General features: G+C 44.7%; 1 protein-coding gene across 1 annotated transcript; it reads left to right on the forward strand.

The window, feature by feature from the left end:
- Positions 1-3,830: 3,830 nt before the first annotated feature.
- On the forward strand, positions 3,831-12,907 carry YBX1 (Y-box binding protein 1). The gene is given in 9 exon segments (XM_040326282.1): positions 3,831-4,130; positions 4,744-4,807; positions 8,114-8,147; positions 8,611-8,700; positions 10,559-10,846; positions 10,848-10,871; positions 11,248-11,342; positions 12,002-12,269; positions 12,555-12,907. Coding segments are annotated over 8 exon segments (933 nt in total). The 5' UTR covers positions 3,831-4,027; the 3' UTR covers positions 12,237-12,269; positions 12,555-12,907.
- The last annotated feature ends 3,358 nt before the right edge of the window (positions 12,908-16,265 follow it).

Genomic DNA, 16,265 nt, shown 5'->3' on the forward strand with positions numbered 1-16,265 from the left:
CTGTGCATCTCCGTGCAGGCAGTCCCATCTCTGTCAATTAGGACGCAGCGGCTGCACAGACACAGACGCTGCTGCTCCCAATGTGACATCCATGCAGATGTGGATGCACAGCCCTGAACGCTTCCAGGATTCGTTTGGGGTTGTGCACCCCCATGGATGTCAGATTAGGAGCAGTGTCTGTGTATGTCCCTCCAGGGGCATAGGGTTATGTACGCCCCTTGTAAACAAGGCCTAACAAACCCATGTACGTTCTGCGTGCACCTATTTACCTCTGACCTTTGATCTGTCATGTTTGACCAAAAAAAAAAATGGAAAAGGACGTACTCCCTTTCTGTGTTTTTTTTTTGTTTGTTTTTTTTGTGACCTAAACAGACGCAGAGGTAATCAAATGTATGTGTGTTTACATCTGCCTGCCCATACACTAACATGGCGTTTCCATTCAGATCTGCCTAAAAAACTGACAGGGACATCTGATCGGGTTGCCTGTGTGGAATGGGCCTTATTTTGTTTTTCCTGCAGCGCCGCTTTTCTTGGCGCATATTCAGTTTTCACCTAACGCACATCAACGCGGCATTTTGGTGTGAACTAGGCATATTGGAAACAACCGATTTCAGCTACAAACAATGCAGCCCAATGCATGTGCTGTGAATGGGCCTTGAATATGTTGCAGCGTGCGTTAAGCAGAACAAAAAGTATTATGTCTTCCGCCGTGGAAAAAGATGCACATTGATGTGACACGATAGAAAGATGCATGTCAGCGCACATCAACTTAAGTTTGTTTAACGTGAGCTAAATACCAAACATGCGGTTTGACTGGAATGTGTTGCAACGTGCGTTAAGCAAAACATAACGTTTTTTGCATTGATAGATTAAAACACACATCAGCTCAAATCTGTTTAACGTGCACTAAACGCAACACACGTGGTGTGACTGGGCCCTGAATGTGCTGTAGCGTGCGTTAAGCAGAGCATACAGAATTTTGCCTTTTGTTGTGGAAAAAGATGCGCATTGGTGTCACAGGAAAAAAAGATGCATATTAGTGCACATCAACCAAAGTGTGTTTAACATTCGCTAAATGCAACACGCATGGTGTGACTGGGCCCTGAATGTGTTGCAGCGTGCGTTAAGCAGAACAAAAAGTATTTTGCCTTCTCCTGGGGAATTGCGCATTGACGTGGCTCGATAGGAAGATGCATGTCAGTGCATGTCAACTCAAGTGTGTTTAACGTGCACAAAATGCAACACACGTTTTGTGACTGGGCCCTGAATTGATGCAACAGGATAAAAAGATGCATATCAGTGCACGTCAACTCAAGTGTGTTTAATGTGCGCTAAATGCAAAGTAAGCGGTGTGACTGGGCCCCGAGTGTGCGTTAGGTGGAGCATGAAGTATTTTGCCTTCTGCTATGAAAAAAAGATGCACGTTGATGCATTTCAGCACACAATAACTCAAGCGTGTTTAACGTGCACTAAATGCAGCCCAACGCATGTGCTGTGAATGGGCCCTGAATATGTTGCAGCGTGCGTTAAGCAAGACAAAAGCGAATATTTCCTTTTGCTGTGGAAAAAGATGTACGTTTATTGCGACATGATAAGAAGATGCATGTCGGCACACATCAAATCAAGTGTGTCACTGGGCCCTGAATGTGTCGCAGTGTGCTTGAAGTAAAACATAAAGAATTTTGCCTTTTCCTGTGGAAAAAGATGCGCATTGATACGACACGATGGGAAGATGCATGTCAGCGCATGTCAACTCAAATGGGATTATAATACACTAAATGCAACACACGTTTTCTGACTGGGCCCTGAAATGTGTTGCAGCATGCACTCAGCAGAATTTAAGAATTTTGCCTTCTGCTGTGGAAAAAGACATACATTGATGCGATGCGATAAAAAGATGCATTTCAGTGCATGTCAACTCAAGTGTTTAATATGCGCTAAATGCAACGAATATGGTGTGACTGGACCCTGAATGTGTTGCAGTGTGCTTGAAGTAGAACATTACGAATTTTGCCTTTTGCTGTGAAAAAAGATGCGCATTGATGCGACACGATAGGAAGATGCATGTCAGCGCATGTCAACTCAAATAGGATTAACGTACACTAAACTCAATGCACGTTTTGTGACTGGGCCCTGAATGTTTTGCAGCATGTTCTAATCAGAATTTAAGAACTTTGACTTCTGCTGTGGAAAAAGATATACACTGATACGATGCGATAAAAAGATGCATGTCAGTGCACGTAAACTCAAGTGTTTAATATGCGCTAAATGCAATGCATGTGGCGTGACTGGGCCTTGAATGTGTTGCAGCGTGCTTGAAGAAGAACATAAAGAATTGTGCCTTTTGCAGTGAAAAAAGATGTGTATTGATGCGACACGATAAAAAGATGCGTGTCAGTGTGCGTCAACTCAGATGGAATTAACATACGCTAAATGCAACGCACGTTTTGTGACTAGGTCCTGAATGTGTTTTGCAGTGTGCTTGAAGTAGAACATAAAGAATTTTGCCTTTTGCTTTGAAAAAGATGCGCATTAATGCCTCACGATAAGGAGATGCATGTCAGCTTGCGTTAACTCCTTTGTTTGCTGTGGGGCCTGTTCATACCACCATGTTGCATTTTGCGTTAGTTGACGGCATTAGCCATTCAAGCCAAACTTGAAGAGAAAATATGGACAGCCACACATCAAAAAAAATTAAAAAGGTAGCCCTTAATGGTAAAAAAGGAAAAAAGCACTACAAAGCACAGCAAGCAGTGGAGTGTATAACTGACGCGTTTCACACTAGGGTTCAGTGCTTAGTCATAGCCATTCAAGCCAATTCTGTTCTTTTGCTGTGAAAAAAGATGCGCATTGATGCAACACGATAGGAAGATGCATGTCAGCGCATGTCAACTCAAATGGGTACACTAAATGCAACGCACATTTAGTAACTGTGCCCTGAATGTTTTGCAGCGTGCAGTAATCAGAATTTAGGAACTTTGACTTCTGCTGTGGAAAAAGATGCAATAAAATCGCGATGCGATAAAAAGATGCACGTCAGCGCACGCCAACTCATGTTTAATATGCGCTAAATGCAACGCATATAGTGTGACTGGGCCCTCAACAAAAGAGTTAACGCAGCAAAAGGCAAAATTCTTTATATTCTACTTCAAGCACACTGCACGCTGCTTGAAGTAGAACATAAAGAATTTTGCCTTTTGCTGTGAAAAAAGATGCGCATTGATGCGTCACGATAAGGAGATGCATGTCAGCTTGTGTTAACTCCTTTGTTTGCTGAGGGGCCTGTTCATACCACCATGCTGCATTTTGCGTTGACGCCGTTAGCCATTTAAGCCAATGCGGTTCTTTGGCAACGCGTCTGCAACGCAAGCCCTTGCGTCGCCTTATATAGTGTTATCACCTCACGATAATAACCGTCACTAACGCAACTTATCAAAAATGGTGTCATTATCTTTATTATTTGTGTCTTTTGTTCGTGTATTTAATACATGGCATTGAGGCATAATGGGGAATAAAAATGGTGAGTGTGGATTTGAACTTATCACGTTGTCTTCTCCCTACCCCCCTCCCCTCTCTCTTCACCCTAAATTAGTATTCAGAGCAGCTCTGGAGCCGTCTGAGGCCATGGTCGAGACTAATGCCCGCCAATCCTCCTGACTGACACACGTCTCGGCCAATCACGTCCGTCCGCGAAAACCCTCCCGCCAATCGCAAAGCGCCTGGGCGCGCGCCGACCAATGAGGTGCCGAGTTTACGGACTGACTGAACAGCCGGCCAATGGGCGGGCGCGTGAGGCGGGCCGTCTGCGAGGATTAACCTGTCTGTCACGTCATCTTGGGCAGTTCGATCGGTAGCGGGAGCGGAGAGCGGACAGCAGGGAGCTCGAAGGCAACAGCCCCCCACCGCCGGCCTGATTACCATCAACACCCGGGGAAGGAAACAGCGAGCCACACCGCCGGCCCGAGTCACCATCTCTGATAGGCAACTAGCTAACAAATAATACCAAAATCCCATTACAAACACCACCATGAGCAGCGACGTGGAAACACAGCAGCAGCAGCAGCCAGCCGTCTTGGACGATAAGCCCGACCCGGAACCGGCGGCCACTGTGGGGGAGAAGAAGGTCATCGGTAAGTGTGTTTGTCGGGAGGGAAGGGGTTAATGGCTCTTTGGCGGGGCCCGTTACGGGTGCCACGCGCTGTGAGTGAGTGAGCGGCGCGCGCCCCCCCCCCTCGCTCTCCTTTCCTCGCTGCCGTGACGTCATCGCTTCCTGTGTCCTCGCAGCATCGGGGCTTCTCAAAATGTCCGCCCGCTCCTCGCGGCCTACCCGTCCCTTCCCAGACCCCGCCTCGCTCATCCCCCCCCCCACCCTACGCCGCCCTGTGCCCGCACACGTGGAGGCAGTCTAAGGAGGGAGGGGGGGTGCACGTCTCAATGCAGGGCCCCGCTTTGATGATGGAGGAGCAGCCTAGTAGTTGGCCCGGCTCCAGCCACGTGGTGCCTCCGTAGTGCTTTCTAGTGAAGGATCGGCTCATCCCTCTCCCATAGGCCCCGATCCAGCCCGCCTGCCCTCCTCCTTTTTTTATTTTATCGCCTCTCCCTTATTTAATCAAGGCTTTACACGGTGGACTTTAGTCCCGATTCGATCAACACAAGGTCACGGGGGCACATGGGCTAATCATAACATTCCCGGATGTAGTGGCTGAGTTTATTTATGTTTTGTCTTGTTTGTTTTCTTTTCAGCAACCAAGGTTTTGGGCACAGTCAAATGGTTTAATGTGCGGAACGGATATGGGTTTATTAACAGGTGAGTTCCTTGCATGGAATCTTCTTCTTTTCTGATGTGAAATGTCTGGATGCTAACAGTCTATAGACAGTGATATTAAACCCAGAATCAAGTTGTAACAGCTTAACAATCAGATGTGGTTGGGTGTGGATTTTTTTTGCCTAGGAACACACTAATGAAGTGTGGTACATTCCTCCATTCCAATCACTGTCCTTGCAATCTGCTGCAGGCCAGTGATCATTTATATTGACTAAAACAATTGATGACTAAGACAGCATTTTAGTCAAAACGCTAAAATGCCATTTTAGTCAAGACTAAAACAAAATGTCAAAATTAACACTAGTGTTCATGCATACCATAAATAACATTCAATTTTTCCCTCCAGCAGTATAGAAGTTTGGAAACTGCACAGAAGAGCTTAAATACTGCATTACAACTTAACTGCACCCCTTAGATGACTAAACATGAGTTTTGGTTGACTAAAACAATTGCATAGGACTGAAACGTCATTTTAGTCCTAAGACTAAATCGAAATTTGCTGCCAAAATTAATGGGGTTGTAGTGTGTGTGTGTGTGTGTGTGTGTGTGTGTGTGTTTTTTTTCACCCCCCCCCTAAATAGCTTCCTTTACCTTAGTGCAGTCCTCCTTCACTTACCTCATCCTTCCATTTTGCTTTTAAATGTCCTTATTTCTTCTGAGATTTTCACTTCCTGTTCTTCTGTCAACTACACACAGTAATGCAAGGCTCTCTCCCTGGTGTGGAGAAAGCCTCTTGAGGGGGCCAACAGGCAAGTCGGGACACTACTACTCAGATAGAGAAAGGAGCTGTGTGTTAGTGGGCTTCCTGACACTCCTGTATGCCCCCTCAAGAGGCTTTCTTTACACCAGGGAGAGCCTCACATTACTGTGTGGAGTTACAGACAGAAGAACAGGAAGTGAGGATTTCTCAGAAGAAATAAGGACATTTAAAAGCAAACTGGAAGGATGAGGTAAATTTAAGGAGGACTGCACTAAGGTAAAATAAGCTATTAGTTTTTTTTTTTTTTTTTTTTTTACCTTTACAACCCCTTAACACTGCTGCAGGCTTTTAGTACAATGCAACATCACTCCTAAGAATTTGTAAGCTGCGATACGTTTTTGGGTTTAATACTGCCTTAAAGAGGTTTTTTTGTTGCACTACCTTTACAACCACTTTAAGATAAAACCTGTGCTGCAGCACTATACTTGAGCCCCATCTCTATCCAGCTATAAATGCATTGGGACTCTCCTGATGGCTGAGGCACAGCAGTGGTGCTATTGGCTCCCACTGCTGTCTGCTCCTGAGCAAAATAATTTCAGAGCAGGTAAGTACTTCATCCTTAAGTAATGAAGAGATCTGGACAGCCGCACACCACCTGGAGCTGTATCAATCTCATTTATTTTAAGGCCTGGTGCACACTGGATGTTTTTACAGCTGCTGTTTTCAAATTCAGATGTTTTCTACAGTCAGACTTTCCAGTATGTTATCTTATGTGTCCATGCACGCATAGGCTACTAACCGTTTTTGGCTGGTGATCTGACCAGTAAGACATCTCCTGTATTGGTACCCCTTTCCCACTAGTCTTGTTTTTTACCTTGGCTAGGTCGGTCTAGAAAAGAACCAATGCAGCATCACATGTAAGAATTTATAAGCTGCAATGGGTTTTGCTTTTGGGCTTAATACTGCCTTTAAGAGTATCTTGTTGCACTGGCTTTCTAGATAAAGATGCATTGATGGAGGGTGATGGCTGGTGTTGTGCAGGATACAGTGTCCTAACTTGGTTTGAGAGAGGTACTGACTTCCCCTCTAATGTCTGTTAGGACAGACTATGTTCTAATATAGTTTACAATGGAGATCTGACATCACCATGCAGAGGCTTAATTGTAATAAGCAGAACTCAGCCCCCTCCCTATGCTTTACATAACAGATGGAAACAGTCTTAACAAAATGGCACAGAGTAAAACAAATGTACATTTTGGAATTGGAGCATGTAACCAATACAAAGTGGTGGTCCTGTTGTCTGCAGAAGTGGAAATGCACTTAAAACAAGCTGTTGGTATGTGTGTGTGTGGGGGGGGGGGGGGATGTTTTAATTGCTTTGTTTCACTCTCGTTTGTAAATATTTTGGAATGGCTTCAAGTATTTTTACCTCTGGGAAGTGGATTAGACACATGGAAGCTTTTCATTTCATGTAGCTGAGAAATGTTACAAATAAGGGAGTGCCAGCAAAATGTTACATGAGGACTTTGTTCCAGGGAAGTTTACTGTCACAATGTTGCATGCTCAGTATTGGGGTTAATATTTCTACTCTTTGTAAAGTTCTGTTTGTTGTTGGAATGGCCCTGTTGACCTAGCAATGGCTGGGCATGTGACAACCAGGAAACGCATGGGCAGTAGTTTTGCATCACAACCAATTGGTTTCTATCTTCATGTTTGAGCTTTAAAGTGGAATTCAACTCCACTTCTGAACTTGTACCTACAGGTATTCCTATAATAGGGCTTACCTGTAGGTATAGTGAGTCTCCTAAACTTGCACTGTTTAGGAGATAATCACGCAGCATGCTGCCGGTGGCATCACTGGTGTATGTGCTCTGAAGGGACAGAATACCATGCTATAGCAGAGGGTTCCTGCATGTATGGTGTAATGTCATTGTGGCTTCGGGCATTCATACATTTGGAGCCCATGAAGATGGTGTGACATTGCTGCATTGAAGTGCTCTGTATGATGCATACATTATGACTTAAAGGGGTTGTAAAGGTTTTTTTTTTTTTTTTTTAAATGTGACAGTGAGGTGTTTCGCCTTAATGCATTAAGGTGAAAAACGCAAACCTTTACAAACCCCTTTAAACCTGCAGGTGGGGCCATTGATTCTGGGAGTTCATCACTGCATTTAGACCCCCCTCCCCACACTGGGGGGTTTACTTCCTAAAAACTGGAGCGTAAAATCAGGTGCAGCACTGCACAGAAACCAATCTGCTTCCAGGTTGTGGCATTGTTATTGAACAAGCTGACGTTAGAATCTGGCTACCCTGCACAGCAGCCCCAGATCAGCTTCTAAATTCTGCTTGTTCACTTTAAGCTCTGACACGCATAACCTGGAAGCTGATTGCTTGCTTTGCAAACCTGCGCCAGATTTTTGCGCTCCAGTTTTAGTAAATCGACCCTGCTGTGACTACGTAGATTTAGTATGTTAAGATTTTAAGTTTTTAAGGAGTTTTTCCTAATATAAGAACCGTGTTACACTAGGATAAAATTATAAATGGTTAAGTTTCTGTAAAACTGATGTGTTCAATCTTTTACATTCTAGGGATGACACCAAGGAAGATGTGTTTGTACACCAGGTAAGATGACTCACCTACTAAGTACTTTTCCTTGCCTGCTGCCCCCTTTTTTTATTCTATATCTATATATCCATCTTTGCACTTCTACTGGACGTGTAAGGTAATATTGCTAGCATTTAATCGGATGCTGTCTAACACAAACTAGTATCCAATGTGCCATTATCCATTCTGTGACAAGTGGTTTGGTGGCTGTAGGGTACTTTTTTTTTTTTTTTTTTTTTTTTTTATAATCCCCCCCCCCCCCCCCCTCCCAATCCATCTAGGCTTTCAGGACCTGTATACAGAAATGTTGAAACCAGAGGCCTAAACTGCATTATAAAAATTTTAGGGGTTGTCTTGACCCAAGAGTTGCACAGCTAGTGTGCCACTTGACTTCCATGTAGCTTGCCACTTTAACCATACAAATGTCTTAACCCTTATCAAGCTAGCGTGTGTTTACTTTTATTTATTTTTTATTTTTTAGACTGCCATTAAGAAGAACAATCCAAGGAAGTATCTTCGCAGTGTGGGAGATGGCGAAACAGTAGAATTTGATGTCGTGGAGGGAGAAAAGGTGCGTCATCAAACTTGTTTTCCTGCAGTATTGTATGCAAATTTTGGAAGATATTTCTAATCTGGTCCCACATCTTTAAACCTTTTCATCAAGAGATCTGCTTCACAGGCAGACTCCATGGGGCCCGTTTAAAGCAGATGTTCTGTACACAGGATGGTGCAGTGATTACTGAACATGCTACTTTTAATTTATTATTTGTGTTGTGTAGACTTGCAGTGTCCAATGAAGTGTTCTGACTAATGCCCTGTCACATGACCTTTGGCACGTTTCCTCCTTTCTGCTTTTTTGGCATGAGGCTTCATTTGGTCCAGAAGTGAGCCGTAGAGCACGTTTTTACAGCTCAAGGCTGATTTATAGTTTTGCCAGAGCTATTGTGTCTGGTCATGGGTAATTCCCATATGTCTGGAAAAGAGATCTAGAGCACTTGTGATAGCTTTCCCAGTCACTTGACTTTTCTAAAGGTGCTAGTTGTCATTGTCGGACAGTAGTTTTTTGCTGACCTGGAAAAGGTTTAGATAAACTTTTAGTTCATGTGGTGCAGTGAACTATGTCTGGTTTTTCTTTTTTGGTGGGGGCTCATTCACACGTCTAACATGCAGGGCTCTGTTTGCTGGAAGGGGAAGCACAGGTGTTGCGTGCACACCCAGGGGTGAGTTCAGGGACTTGCACTCCTGTAGCTCTCATTTAGCTGCCTGTCCCAGTAGACCTCTATGTGACTACTGGCACAGGATGCATGTGACTCATGATAAAGGTTGGAATAGGTTTTCTTGCCTTTTAGTAAGGAGAGAGAAATGGGGCACTTCTGTCTAGAATATTCCTCCAATAAGCTGGACCAACAACCTTCACATCAAGGGTGAATTGAGTGAAGACCAGAATAGCACTTGCACCAGCACTCCAAAGAAAGCACAACTCTAGTGTAGATAAAGGGAGACAGAAGGTGCTTCTAAGTGCAATATTCATAAAATGGGTCAACACTTACACAATCATTGATACAGGCCTATTCATAGAATGGTGAGTATCCTGCTTTGTCCTACACCTCTAGTGGGGGGACTGCCCAGCTTCCTGGACCTCAGACTGGAAGTTGTCGGGAGGGTAGCATGTTTCAGGGCATGTGTAGATCCCTTTTTGTCAGGCCTGGTCTGTCAAAGGAGCACTCTAAAATGCATTCCTCACCTGACGGGCAGCTGTGGTTGGTAGACAATTGGCTTTAACTTCAGCTTGTTGAATTAAACTTTAAAGAAAACTGGTTTCAGAGCTGCACCAGATTTTTTTCCCTCCAGTTTTAGTAAATAAAACCTCAGGCCTAGGTCCTTAAAAGGTTAAAGTGGGTCTAAAGCCTTAAGGTTTTTCATCGGGGTGCGTTGAAAAACCTGTGCTGCAAAATCCCCCCCCCCCCATGCATGAGCCTGATCCAGTGACGTGCACAAGAGAAGTAGCTCTTGCTGCTGTCTCCCTCCTCTCCTGTGCAGTTTGGTAACAGTGGGAGCCATTGGCTTTCACTGCTGTCAAACGCAGGACCAAGCCAATTGCTCTTTCAATAAAAGCAGTTGTAAAGGAGCATTGGTAAGGGATCCCAGAGGATCGGGGCTGCTCTGTGCAAAACCAATGCAGAGCAGGTAAGTGACATGTTTGGGGTGGGGGTAGCCTTTAGTAACCCTTTAATGCAGTCAGCCTGCTGGATGACACAAGTCTATGGTTGGTGTATCCTGTAGTATGACTGTTCAGATTGCTCTAATTGCACATTGTTTATCTTGCAAAGCAAAACCTAGACATACTTTTTTTTTTTTTTTTTTTTTTTTTTTTGGCTTTTAGTTGAATATTGCTGTAAATGTTTTAATATGGACTCTTTCCTCTACAGGGTGCAGAGGCAGCTAATGTAACTGGTCCTGGTGGTGTTCCAGTCCAAGGCAGCAAATATGCAGCAGATCGCAATTATAGGCGCTTTCCACGTCGTAGAGGTCCTCCACGCAATTACCCGCAAAACTACCAAAATGAGGGAGGCGAAAAGCCAGAAATAACTGAAGGACCAGTAGAAGGAGAGGGTGCTAACCAACAACGCCCTTTCCGGCCGAGGCGTCGCTACCCACCATACTACTACCGGAGACCGTATGGGCGAAGACCACAGTATTCAAACCCCTCAGAGCGCCCGCAGGGGGGGTGACAGCGCAGAGGTAAGATTTGTAGTTCTCGATACTGTTGGGTGCAGTTTTCCAATTTATGGTATTGAGAGCGGATGTTCTACCCAGATTTTCCTTATGGTTTTGTTATCTCTGGGAACAGGAAGTGAGAAATGTAATTTTAAATGTGGTGAAAGAATTTGACTGCTTTCTGTAATCTACTACACAGTATTCAGACAGCAGGCTCGGCTATTGGGCTCAGTGCACTGCATAGTGATGTCAATATATCCGGGACAAGCTTTCAGATAATTGGCTATCGCCTTTTTTAAGAATGGAGGCAAAACAAATGGAGCACTGTCATTCTCCAGTCTATGCAATGTGGCATTGGTTTCTGTAGACCTAAACATTTTTTTCCTAACTACCCCCACAGGGATCAGACGGCCAAGGTACAGAACAAGTCAGACCAGTGCGACAGAATAATATGTACAGAGGAGGAGGAGGAGGATTTAGACCAAGATTCCGCAGGTAATTCTATGCACTGTTTCCTTGAGATAGATTCCATAAATTATGGATCACATGCCTAACAGATTTATGCTGATTTGGTGTCTGTTTTTTTTCTGTAGCATGTTTAGTTTTGTGTACAAAGTGTTGCAGGTTTTTTAGCGGCATTTGTGCTGAACAATTAAATTGGTTGTAAACCCTTACACACTTTTTGCTACAGTTAAGCCTCCTGTTGCTACGCTAGATATATTCTAAACTTGACCAGTATTGATGTCCCCTGTATTTGCCGATATCGGCACTGAAGCAATAGCATGTGCCGCTGCTTCAGTGAGTGTTACCGGTGGCTCCCATGAGCATGTGTGATGTCATTGTGGCGCCGGTCAATCACGGCACTGGAGCCTGCAATAACCGGAAGTAACTCCAGGAGCCATGTTGGCTGCCGGAGTGGTGTACAAGGAGGGCTGTAGAGGCTTTGATTTTTGGTTAAGTTTTATAATGAGCTAGTATGCTATGCATACTATCTCATTATGCATTTGTCTTGCAGGTTTTTTTTTTTTTTGTCTTGGGGGTTTACAGCCACTTGTTGGGTTTGTGGGGTTAATTGTCTTACAGAGCAATGCAAAAAATACTGTCAACTATTTAAATTTTGGTTTTTGAGTTTACCATCTTTCTACTTTGTTTAGGGGACCACCTCGAGCGCAAATGCCCAGGGAAGATGAAAATGAGGAAGACAAAGAAAATCAGGGTGAAGGAACCCAGAGTCAGCAACCACCTCAACGCCGGTACCGCCGTAACTTCAACTACAGACGCAGACGCCCAGAAAACCCTAAACCACAAGATGGTAAAGAGACCAAGGCAGCCGAAACATCAGCAGAAAACACGTCCGCTCCCGAGGCTGAGCAGGGCGGGGCTGAGTAAAATACCGGCTTATCCACCTCTACCACCATCCGGGTTAGTGTTCTGATGTGCAGTTGCCACTTTGTTTACAGGAGACTACAGTTTTTTAAGACTTTTAGTAAATTAAATTGTTCAATAGGGACTTTTTTTCTCTTTCAGAGCTTAGCATGGCAGGTGGTGCTAAACTAGCTTAATTTCAGGGCCATTTGGCAAACTCTTGGTAAAATTTTACTTTTCACAAATGTTCCATGTGATTTCTTTTCAACCTCCCTTGAGGAAAGCTTTAAAAAAAAAAACATTTTTTATTGAATTTTTAAGCAACTTGTGTTTTTCTTGCAGTTTTGTCATCAAAAAGTCAAGATTGAAAATTCCAGCAATAAGAAATTGAACAAAGAATCGGAACTGAAGACCTTAAGTGCTTGCTTTTTGCTGTTGACCAGATAATGTCCTACTGCATGATTTCTTGCAAGGGCAGGGTTTTATTTTTTATCTAAAGTCTCCTTTTGGGAATGAGAATTTTTTAAACCATATTTTTTCGCAATCTACCTGCAAAAAGGTTTTTAAATTGTTTCTTATCTGGTCAAACCAAGGATTTTTAAGAACCTAATTTTTAATTTGTAATAAACGTACACCTGATTTTTTTCAAACGTCAACAAATTGCAAGCATCTATTAATAAAGGTCTGAACACATAGCCTTGTGTAACTGGTCGTTTCTGTGGGAGTCTCTATTTGTACGTGTTACAACATTATTTTGGTAAATGGGGTTCTAATTTTTGCTAAATTTTTGTATTTTCTTTACTGTACAGATGTGCAGCTCTGAGTGATACTGCACTGATTATCGGTGTAGATGTTCCCTGTCACACTTGTTGGTTGGCGACTCGTGACGGCACATTAAGGAATGCTAACTGGCAAGTGTTTACATTGTGATCAGCTGCTGGACACGGCTGATCACTTGGTAAAGAGCTGCTGTGATTTGCCCTATTCTGTGTCTTGAGGACACCAATTGCAAGGGGTTCTGGGAGGACATCAATAGACTCCCTCCCAGAACTGGACGACTGCGCTGTAGCAGTCATTTGGCTATATTGTGGTTAATGTAATCTATGTATTTTTTATATATATATATATATATATATATATATATATATATATATATATATATATATATACAAAAAAAAAATTGGTTCAGAGTTGTGAGCTGTGCTCAGGTCTCTGTCCTGGAACCAGTTTAACTTGTTCATAAATGAGAATCTGTTTTCCTGATGCAAAGCAGGATAATGACCACAACAGTATATAGCAACTTTAAAAAAATCTAGTAAAATAGAGGGGTGGGCAGATCGGGTATAATCTCTCGCCGGCCACCCCCATGTTCCTTTACAGCGGGGTGGTGGCTCCTGTGTGCAGAATCGCTGTTACAAAACAAGTCCCATCATGCCTGTGGGAGTCATGTTTAATTGTCAGCCTTATGGGACTTGTAGTTTCGCAAAACAGCTGGAGGGCTGCCAGTTTGAGACCCCCTGGCCTACAGGGATGTGATTCTGCACTTCTGGAGCAAGTGCCGCCATGGACCCACTTCCATTGGGATTTGATACAGCAGGTCTGCTGGCAATTGTTTAGCAAACCGTTGCTGCGCCTCTCCCAATGTAAACAATGCAGATGGCCACCCTGTCAGCAAAACATATCCCTTTCAGATGAACCTTCTAAGAGGGCAAGTGCTTAATGTAGGAAAATGTTAAATATTGCACTGGGGGGGGGGGGGGGGGGGGATAAACATATGAATGCAAATGGCTCACTAGGGAGAGAATTGACCTTTTTAAAGTGAGGACATCCCCCACCAGAATGTGTCCTCATTGGAAGAGATCCCCATTTTTGGAACAGCACACATTTAGAACTTTCTCTTTTGATGAAAAAGTAGAGAGGCTCAAACTTTTGTCTTTGTCTCTCCTGGTCTTCAAATGTCTTATTTAATCCTTATCAAAAAAGCATGTCTGCACTGTGTAGATTCTAGTAATTTGCAAGGTTTTTCAGTTTGCCACATCGAAAATCAAACTCGGACTGCATCTGGTGTATCATTGCAACTAGGGTTGTCCCGACGACAATTTTTTAAATCTGAGTACAAGTACTGATTTTTTTTTTTTTTTTTTTTCCCTCCAATGTCATGTGACGCACTGATTAATGGGCACTGATAGGTGGGATGGCTGGCACTGAAATATAGCACTGATAGGTGGCACACACTGATGGTTGGCACTGAAAGATGGCACAGATAGGTGGTAATGATGGGCACAGATGAAGTGCAACTTATAAGGCTACACTGATAGGTGGCAATGATGGGCACAGATGAAATGGCAATTATTAGGCTGCACTGATGTGTGGTGTTGATATAAGGTGGGCTGTGAGCTAATGGGGGGGGGGGGGTCTCCAAGGGGGTGCTGCTGATCTAATGGTTACCACACATCAGCAGTCAGTACCCCCACTTAGAGAACCCTATTAGCTCAAACACCCCCCCCTCCATAGACTTCCAGAGAGCCCCCTTATAACAGTGGGCCCTGCCCTCTTTAAGACATCCATGTCTTGCCAGCGTGACCCAGGAGCCACTGCAAGGGGGAAGTGTGAGTCGAGCTGGGGGGGGGGCAGGGCAGAGCCACTCTTGGGCTATGCAGACAGTGTGTGAACAGATTGGCAGGTTATATTGCTCACATGCACACTGTTCCCCCACAGCAACGGTACACCAGCAGCACTTTCTTCCTCTCCTCCCGAGCCGCTGAATATCATTACGGTGCCGGCACTAGAAGGTATCTGTCGGGCGGGGAAGAATATGCCAGGTGCTTGAGGAGTGCACACCGCAGCCATCTGTGAACAGTGAGGGGTTTTCCCTGCGCGCCCGCTGACTTGCTGTTCCCGCCTCTCTCCAATCCCAGGTATCTGGTGAAGCAGCATTTGCACGAGTACAAGCACTCGCGAAAATGCTTGGTATCGGTCCGAATACTAGTATCGGGACAACCCTAATTGCAACATTCTTATTGGGTTGTCAGCTGTATAAATCTGTGTTGCTAGACACGAGTGCCCATTTAAAATCTGCTTAAATTGGTCCATGAATAGCTGTCAATGGATAGTCTTAAAGCGGTCCTCCACCCTAAAGTGGAGTCCCGCTGATCGGAACCCTCCCCCCCTCCGGTGTCACTTTTGACACCTTTCAGGGGGGAGGGGGGTGCAGACACCTGTCTAAAGACAGGTATTTGCACCCACTTCCGGCCACACGATACGGGCGAAAGACGGGCATTCCGTCACATCCCGTCTGTCGCCCGTTGTGTGCTGGGAACACTCGGCTCCCAGCACACAGCGTGTGAGCCAATCGGCGGGCGCAGCGCGACTCGCGCATGCGCCGTAGGGAACCGGGCAGTGAAGCCGCAGCGCTTCACTTCCTGGTTCCCTCAGCGTGGATGGCGGGGGGAGCAGCAGAGTGACGAGCGATCGCTCGTGCTCTGCTGCGATCGGCGCTGGACTCCAGGACAGGTAAGTGTCCTAATATTAAAAGTCAGCAGCTGCAGTATTTGTAGCTGCTGACTTTTAATATTTTGTTCCCGTGGCACATCCGCTTTAAGCATGTGCTGTATTATGCTGATCTTGGATCCCTGCTTACGTTCTCAAAGAAGATAATCTCATTACTCTGATACATATTAGTCATTCAATACAAAATGTCTGCTCCCTTTTAAGCAGAGCTCCACCAAGAAAAAAACAAATGCTGCAAAACAATATATTTTATACATACCTGAAGTGCCTGTTGCTAGGCAGATTGTCCTAATCTGCCACTTCCTGATCCATGGTCCGTCTTCTTTCTTCTCGGCTGCCTCCTGTGGAATGGGGTAGCGGTGTCTTCTGGGTCCTTGTGTGTCCCAGGAGACATCAGCCATTCACGCCGCGCGGCTTGCGCAGTAGGTAATTGGGTGATCAGGCCGCAAGGCTTCACTTCCTGATTCCCTCAGGCAGGGCAGCCAAGACCCGAGTGTTTGCTCGGCTTTGGCTGCCGTCATCGCGGGCACCCTGGACAGGTAA

The sequence above is a fragment of the Rana temporaria genome, chromosome 10 (genome assembly GCF_905171775.1).
Source record: "Rana temporaria chromosome 10, aRanTem1.1, whole genome shotgun sequence".
Taxonomy (NCBI): domain Eukaryota; kingdom Metazoa; phylum Chordata; class Amphibia; order Anura; family Ranidae; genus Rana; species Rana temporaria.